General features: G+C 35.7%; 1 protein-coding gene across 2 annotated transcripts; it reads right to left on the minus strand.

Moving 5' to 3' along the window:
* Positions 1-1574: 1574 nt before the first annotated feature.
* On the minus strand, positions 1575-14628 carry LOC105841682 (uncharacterized). Of its 2 annotated transcripts, XR_009974527.1 has the most exons (7): positions 14359-14628; positions 10554-10692; positions 9510-9725; positions 7803-7907; positions 7687-7730; positions 4655-4782; positions 1575-2197 (listed from the first exon to the last, which is right to left on the minus strand). XR_009974527.1 is itself a non-coding variant. In XM_038014524.2 (4 exons), exons 1-4 carry the CDS (start codon positions 14364-14366, stop codon positions 2032-2034), a joined length of 441 nt encoding a protein of 146 aa, XP_037870452.1. In that variant the 5' UTR covers positions 14367-14628; the 3' UTR covers positions 1575-2031. The 2 variants fall into 2 exon arrangements, 1 of the variants encoding a protein (XP_037870452.1); XM_038014524.2 differs by lacking the exons at positions 7687-7730; positions 7803-7907; positions 9510-9725.
* Positions 14629-15690: the final 1062 nt, after the last annotated feature.

The following is a 15690-nucleotide window of genomic DNA, read 5'->3' on the forward strand; positions in this document are numbered from 1 at the left end:
ATTACGCTGTTGACATTTATTATGGGCGTGTAACATCAGGTGGACCCTAGCTCGTTTCTAAGATCATTCATTATTATTAAGCCTAAGGTTGAATTTCCTGTATTCTATGTTACAGTTTTAACACACACGGAATGGCAAATTGCTTATGATCTTGAAACTTGATCGCTAAATTTTCATAATGTCTCATATTTTATGGCTTAAAGTAGGATCGATGTCTTGTGTGCCATTAGTAATATGTTCCGAACTATTTCAATGGTTTAAATATGCTAATTACGGAATTTAATGGTTTTTGTTGGATATTGAGTTTGAAGGGCGGGACAGACATTGTACGGTTAAAAGTGATACCTTAAAACTCATGTCTCAAGGTGGGTGGCGGCATTCACGTTCTAGATCTCTATGGGCACCGGTAACCACTTAACACCAGGTGGGCCGTGAGCTCGTCCACACATCTATGCAATAAATAAAAAAAGAACACGATTATGAAAAATTAAACTGGATAAAGGAGACCCCGACTTAGTTGGAGTTCAGAGACATCATGATCTGAAAGCCGCTATCCATCTTGAGACATAAAAACGAGTCATCGATTTTGCATTCCGTAATGTATGTACGAAAATCAATTGTATGCAGTTGTATTGTATAAAATTGCCGTTTGTGATGTGCTATTTGCATCTACGGACGGAATTTTGGCCAGAATTGGATTGAAGATATCTTGGCCTGTTCTATCCTAAGAGACCAGAATAATGGTCTTCAAGCTATACCATATTATGATCGATCCATATTGGCTGGTAATATGTAAAAGCAGTAAAATACTACAAAAGAGATTTTTCAAACGCGTCTTTAAATGCAACTAATGTTTCAATGCGTTTAACAAAATAATTTAGGGTTAGCTGCTCCAATAGGTCAAGTATTTCTTATGGGTTTGATTATATTGAAAAAGGTTCAAGATCAATAACGTGATGTCTTGATCTTCGTTTGGGCCATCAAATTACAGTTTCTTCAACGCGTCCATCTTACCATGATCTTACCTTACGCCTAGTTGTGCAGATATTTGTCATTGTTGATAAATGTCACTAATAGTTTAACAGTTGTATATCTGTGAGTCTACCATACATAATATCTTCTTGTTTAGACTGAAGTCAAATCCATTATTCACTTGTATAAACTAAGAGAGTTTGATAGCACTGCAATGAACTCGGCTTTAAATCAATGGTGTCTGATATAATACAAGCGATGCGGCGCAAAGCTATGGTAAAAAAGAGTGCGTGTACTTATGTACGCGCGTAAGAAGTTTTTTTTTAATATTAAATAATTAATAATAAATATTTAACGTTAAAAAATGAATGCTAATATCACTTTTTTTTGAGAGTGTACATGCGCGAAAGTTCAGCTGCGGCTATATTCAGACTCGCCAAGTTACGTCGGTCGTATTGTAATCGGTGCGTGCGCATCGTAGAATTTCACTCTCATCAATTTTTCATAACGCGCCTAATGAAGTATAACTTCAAAAATGACGGGTATGATTTTAAGGTAAAAGAATGAACCGTAAACTATTAAAATGAAATAAAAGACGGCAATAGTAATTATTTTGCATTTATTGAAACATAATTTCACATTCACTTGACGTTCTAAATAGTTAAACAATGGTTATCAAAAATATCTTTGGCCATCATGTCAATAAAAAGGAAAACCAAGATTTATCATATGATATAGAATACTAAATAATACACATACAAATAACACATATTAATATTATGCTTTTAAAAGATTTCATAAAAAATTCAAATCTCGAAAAGTATGCACCTGCGCCAAAGTTTTATATAAAATATTTTTTACAGCATACATATTATTGTTACATCGGTAAGGCAAACAAACAAATCTGAAGGCTGATATGTTGCCCTCAAAAATGCTTCAAGGACTTCAAAAATGTGTTCAGCTTTTGACGCTTCACAGAATTTCACTTAGCATTCACGTAAGACACAAACCCTTCATACCAACCGACCATTAATATCAACACGATTTCTAGGATTAGGATTATTGTTTATCGATCAGATATTGTATCAGTCTGAATAATAATTGTGCATCGAAGGGACACATAGGATAGTATTCCTTGCAGCCAAATATACCTCCCAATTGACCGCGGTGATAGGCCATTTGAAAATACTCTAGTGACTGTAAGTCTTCATCATGTGGTTTGAGCCTGCAAACATAGAAAAAGATATAGTTTAAAATTTGCTGTAAGCTTTTTTGAAGTGGCTTATTGCTTACTTTATCTTGAACAGTTAGAAGAAATCTCTATTATTGAGAGCGGCTTCAGAGAAGGGGATCTACTTTGGCAGAAAAATAAAGGAGTACTTGGAAATAAATTTCGAAATATTCGAAATTTTGTGTTATAATTAATATAAAAATAAATTAAATTTTCGCATGCCTAAACAGGCGAAATATATGAAGCTATGTCCTATATCTTGTAAACTATATTTCTGGCGAATAAAGATTTTCTTTCTTTTCTTTCTTTCTTTGAACGAGAGAATTTCCGAATAAATAATAACAGATAGAATATTTTTTTATTTTTTTTATTGCCCTTGTAGGCAGACGAGTATACGGCCCACCTGATGGTGAGTGGTTACCGTCGCCCATGGACTTCAGCAATGCCAGGGGCAGAGCCAAGCCGCTGCCTACCGCTTAATACTCTCCATAAGCCTCTTTTAAAGAAGGACATGTCATATATATAAATTACATACGATTTTTGGATAGTATTTTATTATTTGCCAAAGCACTAAAAACTATGCTACAACTACAATAGATTAAGATACCAAAAAGTTTATTTAAGTTTATTTGATGTCAACCAGCTTAATTTGTGTTAGGGTAGATTTTGAAATTGTTATTTACTTCAATTGTATTTATGTTTCATAGGTTTTCTAAGTATGTTTTATACTTATTCTTATTTATGCGTAAATAATCAAAAAATATTATTAGGCTATTGGTTGGTTATGCCCATATAGGAGATGGAAAAGGCTGGTTCAAGAATATCGAGTGTAGAAGAAATTAGAGGAAGCGTTGGTGTGTCAATAGGTCTGAAAACAAACTGTTTGCTAAATATCTACTTGTAATTTTACGTTAGTTTATACTTTATTCTGAATTATACTATTTACATAAGCTAAGATAACTCATGGTCTGAAAATAACGACTTTTTCTATTTATATAGTGTTTAATTATCGTTTTCTGTTTTACTCAAAAATAAACTCTGAAGTTTAACTTTTATTTATTGATCCACATAGAATTTTTAGTTATGTCACTATGCACAGATTTTAAGTACACTAGTTCTCTGGTTCACCTTGAAGCTGTATGATATAAGGAAAAACTTCAATCTCATTCAACTTAATGAGCAGATTATCTCGGCTTATTGAGATAAAGCTGTATCTTGAAAATAAATTATAATTATGGATGTGCTGAAGAATTCGAGTTTAATCTGAGCAATTTTCTTGCCACTGTTTCATAATTTTATACCTTCAGAATAATTATGGTACCTCGAATATCCTCAAAGTTAGGACATTATGAATATCTATCTTGCTTCGTCAGCTATATATCAGCTTCCGGCAATATTTTTCCAAGAAACAGCGAAGTTTGTTTACGACTTTATAGACATTATATTACAAATTGTTGTTTAATAATTTCGTGTAATCGGATGCAGTAAAAGCATATACATAATTATTTGTACAAAACAATAGCTGACTTCGGTATCTCGGACACTCTTCTTCCAATCCGATCTTACTCCACTTGAAATTTTTTAAATTTTTTTCAATTTTCAATTTTTTGAAAAAGTGGAGCAAGGTCGGCATATCAGTAGTTAAGACGTAGCTAAGGAACTGGGAATTGACCACAAAACAGTTTTGGCGCATTTGAAAAAAACGGGGTATAAAAAAAAAACTCGATATTTGGGTACCTTACGAGCTCACTGAAAGAAACCTAATGAACCGTGTACTCATTTGTGATTCTTTATAACGTCGTAATGAAACCGAACCATTTTTAGGTAGGACCTCTTGTGAGTCCGCACGGGTAGGTACCACCGCCCCGCCTATTCCTGCCGTGAAGCAGTAATGCGTTTCGGTTTGAAGGGTGGGGCAGTCGTTGTAACTATACTGAGACCTTAGAACTTATATTTCAATGTGTGTGGCGCATTTACGTTGTAGATATGGGCTCCAGTAACCACTTAACACCAGGTGGGCTGTGAGGTCGTCCACACATCTAAGAAATAAAAAAAAATAAAAAAGTACAGTTACAACGGCTCCACCTTTCAAACCGAAACGCATTACCGCTTCACGGCAGAAATAGGCAGCGCGGTGGTACCTACTCGCGCGGACTCACAAGAGGTCCTACCTCCATAAACTTTTTATGAATCTATCTTGGGCTACAGCTGTCCACTATTGGATATAGGCCTCCTCCAAGACTCGCAACAACAACCCGTCCTGCGCTGCGGTCCTCTAGCGGATTCGCGACCCTCACTTAACATGTCCTCGACCCAACTTGTGGGAAGCCTACCCACGCTACGTATTCCGGTGCGCGGTCGCCACTCGAGAGCTTTTCAGCCCCAACGGCGGAAATAATAAATTTCACTGAATAAGTTTTGTTAATTCTTATACTTTGTTCAACGACTCACGTGAGCATGTACACGAAGCCTCGCCCGACGCTATTGTTCGGCGGTCGCGCCCCAAGATCGCAATAAAGGTAGCGAGCGCATTGAATAGGATCGTGCTGTAGTATTCTGCGCCATCTTACACTGCCCCGCTAAAAATAATACATTATTATTTACAAAAGTGGCAATGGTTAAAACATTACAAACTTTTTATTTTTGGAACGAAGTTCCTTATGGGACAATGCGGAGGGGTCGGGAAAAAACATCCGTAACGTAAGATTTTTATTCTTTATGTCTTAGTATGATGGCTATATAGTGTCTAATGTATAGTCTACGTGATGACGGTTATTATTATATATATATATATATAAATGAAATGCTGTTCGTTAGTCTCGCTAAAACTCGAGAACGGCTGGACCGATTTGGCTAATTTTGGTCTTGAATTATTTGTGGAAGTCCAAAAAAGGTTTAAAAGCTAGATAAATATAAAAACGCTTGGAATTAAATAAAAATAACAATTTTGTTTTCCCTTTGTTGTGTAAACTTAAAACAAACAAAAGGAATCCGTACGGATTCCTTTTGTTTGTTTTAAGTTTATTTTATACAAAAATTTTGGTCTTTTATTTATCGATTGAGGCACTACGAAGTCTGCCGGGTCAGCTAGTTATTCATATAAATAGCTGTTTCTTTGTATATTAATATTATATATTTTTTATAAATCATTGTGTATAAAATAAAGTTGATAACCTTGTAAAGTAGATATTTTTTTTATCAAAAAAAGTCCTAATAAAAAATGTATACCCGAATAAATATTATCTTTATTCCTCGAATATAACTTAAAATTAATATTTTTATATTAAGGAACTTCGTTCCTATCCGGTGTCCAACGACACCACACATCTAGTGTTTTATTGCCGTATAGGCAGACGAGCGTAGGGCCCACCTGATGGTGAGTAGTTACCTACAGTTAAGTACTCTCCACAAGCCTCGTTTGAAAAGCAGATGTCATAGCGCTCGGGAAACACCGTGGAGGGGAGCTCATTCCAAAGCCGGATGGCACGTGGCAAAAAAGATCTCTGGAAACGCATTGTGGATGAACCCAGTGGCTCCAAGTAGTATAATAAATATAAATAAATAATAAATTTTTAATAACAATCACGCCACGTTAATTGGTCCCTTGCTAAGTTTGTAAAGAACTTGTGTAACAGGTACCAGATAATGGAAATAAATGTAAGATTTTTATTATACACGTACATATATTTAATATTTAATACACATCCATAACCCTGGTAAAGACATTTATATTTATCATACAAATATCTCTCTTGGCGGTATTCGAACCCGCGACCCCATTGTGTAGTGACCATGTCACTTACCACTACACAAGACGGCCGTATGGATGTACTCTACTCCGATGGCAGGCGGTGCGATGAAGCTAGAGCTTGAACTGCGACATAGAACAATGATCATAAATAAATAAAGGTAGCGTGTTGTAAGAACAAATCACACTTATCGTCGATAGGTACAAGATAAATTCCTTGAATACGTGAAGAAAACTTTCAAAAATACTAGTACTTTTGCGGTCAAAAATATGTAATAGTATAGGAATAAATATAGCGTGGATTATTTCACAACTAAATAAAATCTAATCAAAATTAATCTAATCAAATTAGTTCAAGTTTTATCTCTGATTTATTATCTAATAAAGTATAGTTTTTTCTTAATTTTGTTACCTAATTGAAATTATCCTCGACTTATATTATTTTTAATATTTTTCACTGTATTCTTATTTAATTATTCTTATAACTATTGAACCTTCGTTTAAACACGCTTTTTAGTGGTGGTAGGACCTCTTGTGAGTCCGTACGGGTAGGTATCACCACCCTGCCTATTTCTGCTGTGAAGCAGTAGGTAATGCGTTACGGTTTGAAGGGTGGGGCAGCCGTTGTAACTATAATGAGACCTTAGAACTAATATCTCAAGGTGGGTGGCGCATTTACGATATAGATGTCTAAGGGCTCCAGTAATCACTCAACACCAGGTGGGCTGTGAGCCTATCTACTCATCTAGGCGATAAAAAAAACCAATTTAGCTGACATTAAAATTTATCATGCCTGAAAGTGTGGTCCATTCACAGTGCGTTTATACTGCTTAGCCAACACAATAAACATGACATATCACTAGCTAAAACTTATAGCATTTCGCATATACGTATACTTATATATTTTTTTTTTTTATTGCTTAGATCTATGGACGAGCTCACAGTCCACCTGGTGTTAAGTGGTTACTGGAGCCCATAGACATCTGCAACGTAAATGCGCCACCCACCTCGAGATATAAGTTCTAAGATCTCAGTATAGTTACAACGGCTACTCCACCCTTCGAACTGAAACGCATTACTGCTTCACGGTGGAAATAGGCGGGGTGGTGGTACCTACCCGTGCGGACTCCCAAGAGGTCCTACCACCAGTGATTACGCAAATTATAATTTTGCGGGTTTCATTTTTATTACACGATGTTGTTCCTTCACCGTGGAAGTCAATCGTGAACATTTGTTGAGAACGTATTTCATTAGAAAAATTGGTACCCGCCTGCGGGATTCGAACACCGGTGCATCGCTACATACGAATGCACCGGACGTCTTATCCTTTAGGCCACAACGACTTGACATATATCTAGCTTTTTCATCGTAACAAGACCCTTAGAGAGAGAAAAAGAAAGAAATACAATTGGTGTATTTTACCGTTACGATCGCTTAATATCAAAAAAGCGCGTTGAATACGTTTATTTTTCTTGTAACCTTAAAAGAAGAGTGTCTATTCTCGTGTCGTTTAATGTCTTGTAATCGTGATGTAACTTAATTTAAGTTTAATGAAATTATCTCGGCTTCGTACTCGGTACCCGCACCAGCCTCTCACAGTTTTATTATTAGGCTTAAGATTTTGCGCACGCCAAACTCGAAATTAACAAGTAGGTTGTTAATAAGTAGAAGTTTGAAATTTCTTTTCCCTGCGCAAAGATTGTATATAATTTTTGAAAAGTCGAAAAGTACTTACTACAACTTAAATAGCATATTCATGAGCATGATAAGCAAGGGCCTCTGAAATAGATAAAGTTGTGATATAATGTTAAACATTGATTAATAGAGTACGTAAACTATTGTCGCAATTACCAGTATTCGGTGTTTTGAAAGCTCGTACCAGTGGAGATATTTATTCTGTCTATGTCACAAATCAATCACGTACTTCATTTTTAATCGTTCGATAATAGTTGTACCCTGAAATTTAAATCTCAATCTTATGACTAAAGGTGCACAGTGGCTTTCCGGCTATTATGGTCTCCGTTGATCTTATCTTATCATTTCGCTTAACGAAAGATGGACTGGGAGCCTTCCTACTAACTTATCAAAAAAAAAAATGCTGTCTCTTGCAAGTATAACTTATGCTAGTTACGTCGTGTACTAGGTTTTTTTTTTTTTTTTTTTTTTTTTATTGCCTTTGTAGGCAGACGGGCATACGGCCCACCTGATGGTGAGTGGTTACCGTCGCCCATGGACTTCAGCAATGCCAGGGGCAGAGCCAAGCCGCTGCCTACCGCTTAATACTCTCCACAAGCCTCGTTTGAAGAAGGACATGTCATAGCGCTCGGGAAACACCGTGGAGGGGAGCTCATTCCATAGCCGGATGGTACGTGGCAAAAAAGATCTCTGGAAACGCACTGTGGATGACCACAGTGGCTCCAGGTAGTATGGATGAACTCTACTCCGGTGGCGGGCGGTGCGATGGTAAAAACGAGATGCTGGTATCATCTCGAACAATTCCTCAGAGCACTCCCCATGGAACATACGGTACAAAATACAGAGGGAACCGAAGTCCCTCCGCAGACCCAGAGGCTCCAAACGATCCGAGAGAATGGGATTATCGACAATCCGAACGGTAATAAGTTTTCTTAATTTTAATATTTAAGAATGTCATCTCTCTTTGTTTCGATAATTTAATCTATCTTAATATTATAAATACGAAAGTTTGCATGTTAGATATTTTTTTCTTAATCAAGCATCACTTAGTATAAAACTAACTCACTTTCTCTGTCTAATCTTTAAAACTACGCAACGGATTTTGATGCTGTTTTTTTAATAGATAGAATGATTGAAGAGGAAGGTTTATATGTATAATAACATCCATTAAATAGTGGAGAAATCAATAATAAATTACAGTTTCCGAAGCGAAGCGAGGGCGGGTCGCTAGTAAAATATAATTTACAACCTAAACTGACAATAAGGTATTTTTTATTTTAAATAACATGATCCGGACAAGACCAAGTATTATAGTGTGTTTGTTCACTGTTCCTTAATTCAGACTAGTGGATCTAAAAATCGACTGTTAATTTATGCACTAGTGAGTTATACAATCCCGGGATCCCAATTGTTTCTCCTGGGAAAACGTAAAGTATTTCATTCTTTCTGAGTTCCAATTTTAATGGCGGATGAAGGGGGGTCCTGGTGCAAATCTAATGAGCTATAAATTTTAAAGAATTATCTTAAGCAATTTCTCAAAGCTTTCCCTATGAAACAAATTGTACTATAAAAGCAGAGACAATAAAGACAAGTCTGCTATAGACTCCAGAAATTTCAAGATCGAGAAGTCAACTCCATTTTCAGTGAGGTTATTATTGAAAACCCGCTTACACAGACCCTATAACAATATTTTTTTGTCGCAAAAATTAAAATAGCAGAAAAAGTAGAAAAAAGACATTGACGTTGCGCTCAACCTCTTATCAGTAAAACGTATATTTGACTTTGTATAATGAAATAACAGATCTTTGAAATGAGTTACAAAAAAATAACTCTACAAAAATACGCTTTTAACGATAACATTACCTGGAACAAACTTGGTTAGTAATCTCGTTTTTATAAAGTGAGATTCTCCGAATTCCTTAGAATCGTGATGTGAATGATCTTTTAAATTTCAGCCTTTATAAAATCTCCGTAGGCAGGTAGGTAGGCAGGTAGTTTTTGACTTTCGTTTGATATCACAAACAGCATCTTTATACTTAAAGACAATGTATTTCTTTTAATTTGAATTTAGCGCTTGCACTGTTGGGGAAAGAGTCTGAGGGTAATGCGAAATGTTAATATAGCAGCGGAGATGCCTGAGATAAAAAAAAATGATATTGAGTGAAATAAAAAGTGTTGTTAAATTTCTGTCTACTTAGAATTGTGGGATTAAATTACAATAAAATAGACTACATAATATATAATATAATAAATGTCATATCTTTGCTGTTTGGTGGCGCTGGTCATGTTGCAATATGGGTCGGCTCTGGCTATTATTCAATACTAAACGAGTAATTAGCTAAAAAGTAGTCGACTACTATTATGCATTTTTATTAAAAACTAGCTAACCCGGTAGACTTCGTAGTGCGTCAATCGGTAAATAAAAGACCTAAACTTTTGTACAAAATAAACTTAAACAAAAGGAATCCGTCCGACGGGGGACACATCAAAGGAAAAACAAAATTGTAATTTTTATTTAATTCCGAGCATTTTCATATTTATCTACCTTTTAAACCTTCTCTGGACTTCCACAAATAATTCAAGATCAAAATTAGCCAAATCGGTCCAGCCGTTCTCGAGTTTTAGTGAGACTAACGAACAGCAATTCCTTATATATAGATTATATATCACTACATAGTATAAAACAAAGTCGCTTTCTCTGTCCATATATCCCTATGTATGCTTAAATCTTTAAAACTACGCAACGGATTTTGATGCGGTTTTTTTTAATAGGTAGAGTGATTAAGGAGGAATAGGAAGAGGAGGATGTATAATATATAATATCCATTAAATAGTGGAGAAATCAATAATAAATTACAGTTTCCGAAGCGAAGCGAGGGCGGGTCGCTAGTAATTTATAAATCTCACCAAGTGCTGCGACGATCGAAGGTCGCGTTTAAATAAAAACCGGAGCAGCTTCGGAGCAGCAGTCAAGGCCTGGTAATCCTGGACCAGTAAGTGTAAGGAGTACAACACTCCGACCAACAAAACGAGTAGAATAATCAACCTGAAAACGAACAAAGCATATTATGAGATAGGATCATTTCGTCTCTCTTAATAATACCATTGAGGATGAAAGCGGCAAGGAGGTCGCCCACAAACGTTGATTATTGATTCCCCTCTCATAAAAGTTAATTGAACGTTATATGATTTTGTTTTCTCATTGTAGTCATATTTTGTAATGATCTTATGAACAAATTGCAAATTTTGCACTGAAAGGTTTTTTTTATTTATTTTTTATAGCTTAGATGGATGGACGAGCTCACAGCCCACCTGGTGCTAAGTAGTTACTGGAGCCCATAGACATCTGCAATGCAAATGCGCCACCCACCTCGAGATATAAGTTCTAAGATCTCAGTATAGTTACAACGGCTACCCCACCCTTCGAACCGAAACGCATTACTGCTTCACGGCGGAAATAGGCGAGGTGGTGGTACCTACCCGTGCGGACTCTCAAGAGGTCCTACCACCAGTGTTCATACTTTTAAAGTACGATTATTATATATACCCTAAATGCTGGTGGTTATTGCGCATATCATTCTTTTAAATAAATGCGTACCTTTTATGTAACATATGTAAAAATATGGTTCGCGTGCAGCTTGGTGCACATGAAAGAAGTGAAACTTCTTTTGCGATGTATTGTGGTTTTGTTTATTTTTCATCCTTAAATCAAATTTATCTATTAGTAGGAAATGCTGTGTATAAGAGAAACGATCTAGCTTTCTTTGTCCATTTCCTCTCTCCACGATCGAGTCGTTCGCGAGACGCAGTGCCTATCTTTTCACTCTCGTACTTCCTAAATTGTATCTTTTCTGTCTAGCCGCAACGAAGCTGTCGCGAATTAAAATTGACTCTCAACGTGCCTCAGGAAGTTTAACTTCAATAACTTCTTCATTTAAAGGCTTACAGAGAAGAAGTGATGTCCTTAGATAACAAAGTTCGCAGAGACGATTAAAACAAATTTTACAATTTAATTACTCGTGTTAATTTTTATTATTTTAATATTTCCTATATTTCGAATACTTAACAGCTTTTGTAATCACGGACGACTGCTAAATATCATTTAATTTTCTATCAAAAAAATCTTGACATATGCCTTTGATTTCAATGTTATGTATTATATCTAGATAGAGAAACCGATCTACAGCAATATAAAAACTAGATTATTATAACCTTCTGCTATTTCATTAGATACTTGAACTAACATTGAAACTCCTAAAAAACTATTTAATAAAGCAAAAATCTTGTTTCAAAACAATTTCCCATTTAGCGAATCAATGACCACTCGACCCTTATTGAAGTTTCTAATCACTTTACCAATTTAGGCCTTTCATCTATTGTGACGTCAAACTTTACGTAAGTTTGATACTAACCCTTCTAATTGATTAAATTATTACGAAGCTACCTAAACAAGTTGTTAATTTATTTTTGAATTAGATCGAATGTTTTCAAACTGTAAAAAGTTAGGCAGTTCGTGTTGGTTCATGCCTGGGGCTCCGTAGTAACAGTAATATTGTTGTAATTCTTAGTAAAATATAAGTGGAGCAGTATACACATGCACATGACAGTTATTCACTGCAAGCAGCATGTGTCCTAAAATAACTCGTAACAACTACGTAATATGTCTCATAGCTGTTCAATTGAAAACAAACATTTCGAACGATCGGCTTGCCATTTGACTAAAGAGAATATTGTTAGATGAGGGGTATAGCGTGGACTTCGGTTTCTACGTCACCACTACAAAATTATCGGAGGTTAAAGTGATTTCAAATAGGGCTGACGATAATAATATTATTATGTAGTTCACTTTTGAACATTGTAGACACACTATTTACGAATTAATTAATTTATTTAACACAGCGGTTTTACGCTCTTCCAAATTTTGAAGGTTTTTTTAAGGAATTTTATGACCTGGTAACTAAGACCTTTTAGGTCATTTCTTATTTTAGTTTATATTCTTATTTTTATGAAAGATGATTAAATGAAATGAGATGAGATGATATGGGATGAAATAATCGCAGTAAAATGGTGGTCATTTACAGAGATTGACCCGGGGTTGTCCGTCAACCATTATTTAAGTGATTAAGTAAAGTAAAGTAGTGATTAAGTAAGGGAAGGGCAATAATAATGTTTGAAAACCAAGATTAGTTCGTTACAATACGTTCAAACTTTCCGCTAAATTTCTCCATTTAAAACGTAAAGGTTTTGAAATTGTTTATCACCTGATTCTATGTACACACATACATATGAATATTCGAAATTTAAATTTTGAAGTACCGAAATATGGTTCTGTCAATGGCGCGTTGGAATTCCACCAAAAAAAAAAGAAAAAACACAAAGTATTATCTAATATATAAAATTCTCGTGTCACAATGTTCGTTCCCATACTCCTCCGAAACCGCTTGACCGATTCTCATGAAATTTTTTATGCATATTCAGTAAGCCTGAGAATCGACTACTATCTATTTTTCATACCCCTAAGTGATTAGGGTTGTCGACCCCTAACATATTTTTTTTATTTGGACTTTTTTTTGTTATAATGAGGTATTATGTGGTTGAATGAGGTTTTGTTATTTTTATTATATATTCCCTCAACGTTCACAGCGCTACATGCCTCTTTCACTCATTTACCACATCCTTACACACTTACAATAAGTTAGATTTTTTTTCTACACTAGAAATTCCCTAGAAATCTTATATATGGCAAAACAATGTTTGCCGGGACAGCTAGTATTTTATAAAACTATAGAACTGAGTGCGTATAGTCAAAAATATTAGAACTTTTCAGACGGCTATAAAAGTTAACGAAAAATAATTTAATAAAATTTTAATTGGAAAAGAGTCGATTTTGTCTCAATGAAAAGTTTATTGTTAATCTGCCTTCTAAACATAAAAAAGTTTGCGCGAAGTCTTAGCGTTTCCTACTTCGATCAATAATAGTACGTTTCCTATCTGTACTGGTTCTACTGGTTAGACAGTTACCATAAATAAACTGGCATGAAGGCGTTTCGTTCAAAAATATTGTCATCGCTCTCACAATGTAGCAAGTATGTTTTTTATTCATTTCAATTATTACTTCTATCATTTATATTATTCATTATTGAAGTCGTATTATATAGAGTGCGAGTTAGCAGAGTCAACAAGTTTGATTTTGTCGAAATAATTAATTTTTAATTAATTCGTTGTCCGTTTGGTCCAATTTTTTATCGGCGTGTATTGATTCTGTATGACTTCGCGAAAAGCTCTCGAGCATTTGCGTAAAGCAGCGCTATGAAGGATCCTAACATTTTTTTATTATTGCCCTTGTAGGCAAACGAGCATACGGCCCATCTGATGGTGTGTGGTTACCGTCAGCAATGCCAGGCAAGAATTAAGCCACTGCCTACATAAATGTACAAAAAAAAACTTTGATTGAGAGTCGTGGATTCGAATAAAGATACATTTCCTTGCTACTATACATTTTCAAGTCAGAAGTCTGATTTGTTATAAAAACATAATTTCCACTTAATAGTTTAGACATTTAACGAGACTAAGCCCCGCTGAGTTCAAAACAAAATTCACATTACAACATAGACAATAGGCTCCAAAATCATTTGACACGCCCCCTCACCTGACTCCCATAATACGAACAGATGCACAACACCAACGATTACAAGAACACAAGACAAAATACCTGTACATTACATTCGGCACTGATTAAATTCAAAAATGGCGTTTCGCTGTTACACTCGCCGTGGCAGCTACTACTATAATCCTGTTTAATGCAAAAGGTAGTCTAACACTGCGATCTGGGAGGGACAGGTGGTTCATATAATCGGAACGTGCTCGGCGGGAAAGTGGTCGGCGCCGTAACGAGTTTGTTTAATTTTCACTAGAGATTATCTTGCAGATGGTACAGTTGAAAAACGCGTTTTTTTTTAATATCATTTGCAATTTCGCTACTGTCATCCAATGTTGTTTGGGATCATCACTACTAAAAAGTATACATAGTAATGGTCGTCTCATTTATGATTCTGAGGTTCTCTCGATATTACAGCCTTTGATGTTGCGGCGGAACTATAAGTCTCTCTGTATTCTCTGCTAATCTTTTGGTGTATGTTCATCTATTCGAAGTGAAACTTCTTCAGGCGCATTGAAAGCATAATTTAACTCGCGACAGATTCGTTACGGCTAAAGAGAAAAGATACAATTTAGGAAGAGTGAGAGTGAGGAAATAGACAGAGCGTCTCGCGAACTACTCGAACGCGGAGAAAGGGAAAGGACAAAGTAAACTAGGTCGTTTTTCCACATTCTTTTTACGGGCGTTGGCCACTAGATGGCTTGTTATTAGTTTCGCATTTTTCCTGTGAATGGCAGTAATATTAACTATCTTATATTTTATTTTTAATGAAGGATATAATAATAATAATATGTATTTCATATATATTTTATTGCTTAAGTGAGTGGACGTGCTCACGGCCCACCTGATGTTGTTAAGTGGTTACCGGAGCCCATAGACATCTACATCGTAAATACCGCCACCTACCTTGAGGTAAGAGTTCTAAGGTCTCAGTATAGTTACAATGGCTGCTCCACCGAAACGCATTACTGCTTCACAACAGAAATAGGGAATCGGTAATTACGCAAATTCTAATTTTGCGGGTTTTATGTTATTCCTTCACCGTGGAAGTCAATGGTGAACATTAGATAAGTACGTATTTCATTAGAAAAATTAGTACTAGCTAGCCGGATGTGAGCACTGGCGCATCGCTAGATACGAATGCACCGGACGTCTTATCCTTTGGGTCACGGCGACTTCAAATAGTGAAGAGGTCGTTTCTTTTATACACAGCATTCCCTATTACAAGAGAAATTTGATTTAAGGATGAAAAATGAGGAAAACCGCAATACTACACATCGCAAAAGAAGTTTCACTTCTGTCACGTGCACCAAGTTGCACGCGCACCATTTTTTTCTTCTTTGGACCAAGGCATGGTAACTCAGCTACAGTACGTTTGCTTTCCTC

This window comes from Bombyx mori, chromosome 12 (genome assembly GCF_030269925.1).
Source record: "Bombyx mori chromosome 12, ASM3026992v2".
In the NCBI taxonomy this organism is placed as follows: domain Eukaryota; kingdom Metazoa; phylum Arthropoda; class Insecta; order Lepidoptera; family Bombycidae; genus Bombyx; species Bombyx mori.

Coding starts and splice junctions, on each gene's coding strand:
- LOC105841682 (XM_038014524.2), bottom strand. Junction 4,783..10,553: donor TTCGATCGTCGCAGCACTTG/GTGAGATTTATA, acceptor TATTATTTTTAG/CGGGGCAGTGTAAGATGGCG. Junction 2,198..4,654: donor GGCTTCGTGTACATGCTCAC/GTGAGTCGTTGA, acceptor CTATGTTTGCAG/GCTCAAACCACATGATGAAG.